Source organism: Dipodomys ordii, unplaced genomic scaffold, assembly GCF_000151885.1.
Source record: "Dipodomys ordii isolate 6190 unplaced genomic scaffold, Dord_2.0 Scaffold135, whole genome shotgun sequence".
In the NCBI taxonomy this organism is placed as follows: domain Eukaryota; kingdom Metazoa; phylum Chordata; class Mammalia; order Rodentia; family Heteromyidae; genus Dipodomys; species Dipodomys ordii.
The window spans coordinates 2,467,069-2,468,613 of NW_012267351.1; the positions used below are offsets into that span (position 1 = coordinate 2,467,069).

Here is a 1,545-nt window from a genome sequence, read left to right on the forward strand (position 1 = left end):
AGTCTCATGGACTTTCCTGCCCGGGCTGGCTTTGAACCATGACCCTCACATCTCAGCCTCCTGAGTAGTTAGGATTACAGATGTGAGTCACTGGCGCTGGGCTAACCGTGTACTTTCCTCAGGCAACCCCATAAACATTTTCTTGAAAATGGATCAAGCAATCTGGTTACATTTGTTACTTGCTTAATCCTACCTAAGAAAGTACTAGACTATGGTAATGTTGGTTCCAGTCTAAAAATGAAAAAGCTTTCTTCAAAAGAAAACTGGAGACAATCCAAGTAAAGTAAAATCCCAATGGTCTTTCCCTGGGCCTGGACGTTGTCCCTCAGCATTTCAGCTCAAAGCCAGTGCTCTACCACTTGAGCCCTCAGTGCTCTTTCTATGCTATCATAAACTGACTATTGCAACTTACTATTTGAAAAGGCTGAATTTATTTAATCCTACAAGCAACTTTTTTTCAAAAAATTAGCTGAAGCAGTTTGGGAGATATAAAAATAGCTTAAGACATGGTCCAACCATCAGGAACTGCATTCTACTTCAGATTGTAATTATTACAGGAGCCTGTAATAATCTCATATCAGGTCTGTTGGAGCTAGGGAAAATACAGCAAGAGTTGATCAGATCATGCCAAACCTGTGCTCCAAAGTCCATAATAGCTGCACATATATATACTAGGAAGAAAAAGCCATGTCCACACAATGGCCTGGGAAACCCGTGTCATTTGGAACCTTCTTCACTCTTGTTTAGCATTCTTCTTGCTACTGGCCATCTTGCCTTTTAGACTATTGCTGTAGGCCTTACACTAATTGCCTAGAATGTTTTCCCACTAACAACCGCTCAAAAAACCCTTCACCTCACTCAAGGCTTCATTCAAATGTCACCTTTCTGATGAGCTCTTTACTACTGGAACCTATTCCACCTCAGCACTTCTACCATTGTTTCCTATCCAACTTCTCATAGCTTATGTAACAAACCATGTCATTTACTTCCTTCAAGAATCCAGTGCTTACTGTCTGACTCTACTAAAACTCCAGCTCTCTCAAAGGTACTATTATCTTTGTCTTGGTTCACTGACAATGCTTGGCATATTATAATGGGCACTGAACAAATAAGTGTTAAATGAAGCTGGGTGCCAGTAACTCACGCCTGTCATCCTAGCTACTCAGGAGGATGAGATATAAGGATCGTAGTTCAAAGTCAGCCCATGCAGGGAAGTCTATGAAACTTTTATCTCCAATTAACCAATAGTGGAGCTGTAGCTCAAGTAATAAAATGTCAGTCTGTGGTGGCATTAGTACACCTAGGTCCTCAGTTCAAGCCCCAGTACTGGCACCCAAGACAAAAATTAGTGTAAAATGAATTAAAGCAGAGATAAAACTTTAGAATGCACTGACTTGTGCAAGAAATACTTAGTGGAGATGTAGATGAGACAAAATTGTTTAACACACACACACACACACACACAAAATACTTAGTGGAGATGTAGATGAGACAGAATTGTTTAAAACACACACACACACACACACACACACACACACACACACA

The 1,545-nt window shown here is 40.6% G+C and overlaps 1 protein-coding gene across 1 annotated transcript in view; it reads right to left on the bottom strand.

The window, feature by feature from the left end:
- Positions 1–577: 577 nt before the first annotated feature.
- Canx (calnexin) overlaps positions 578–1,545 on the bottom strand; it is a 45,934-nt gene continuing 44,966 nt past the window's right edge. Inside the window, exon 13 of the mRNA XM_013030887.1 lies at positions 578–592. Coding sequence (XP_012886341.1) covers positions 578–592 — 15 coding nt within the window. The remainder of the gene's footprint in view (positions 593–1,545) is intronic.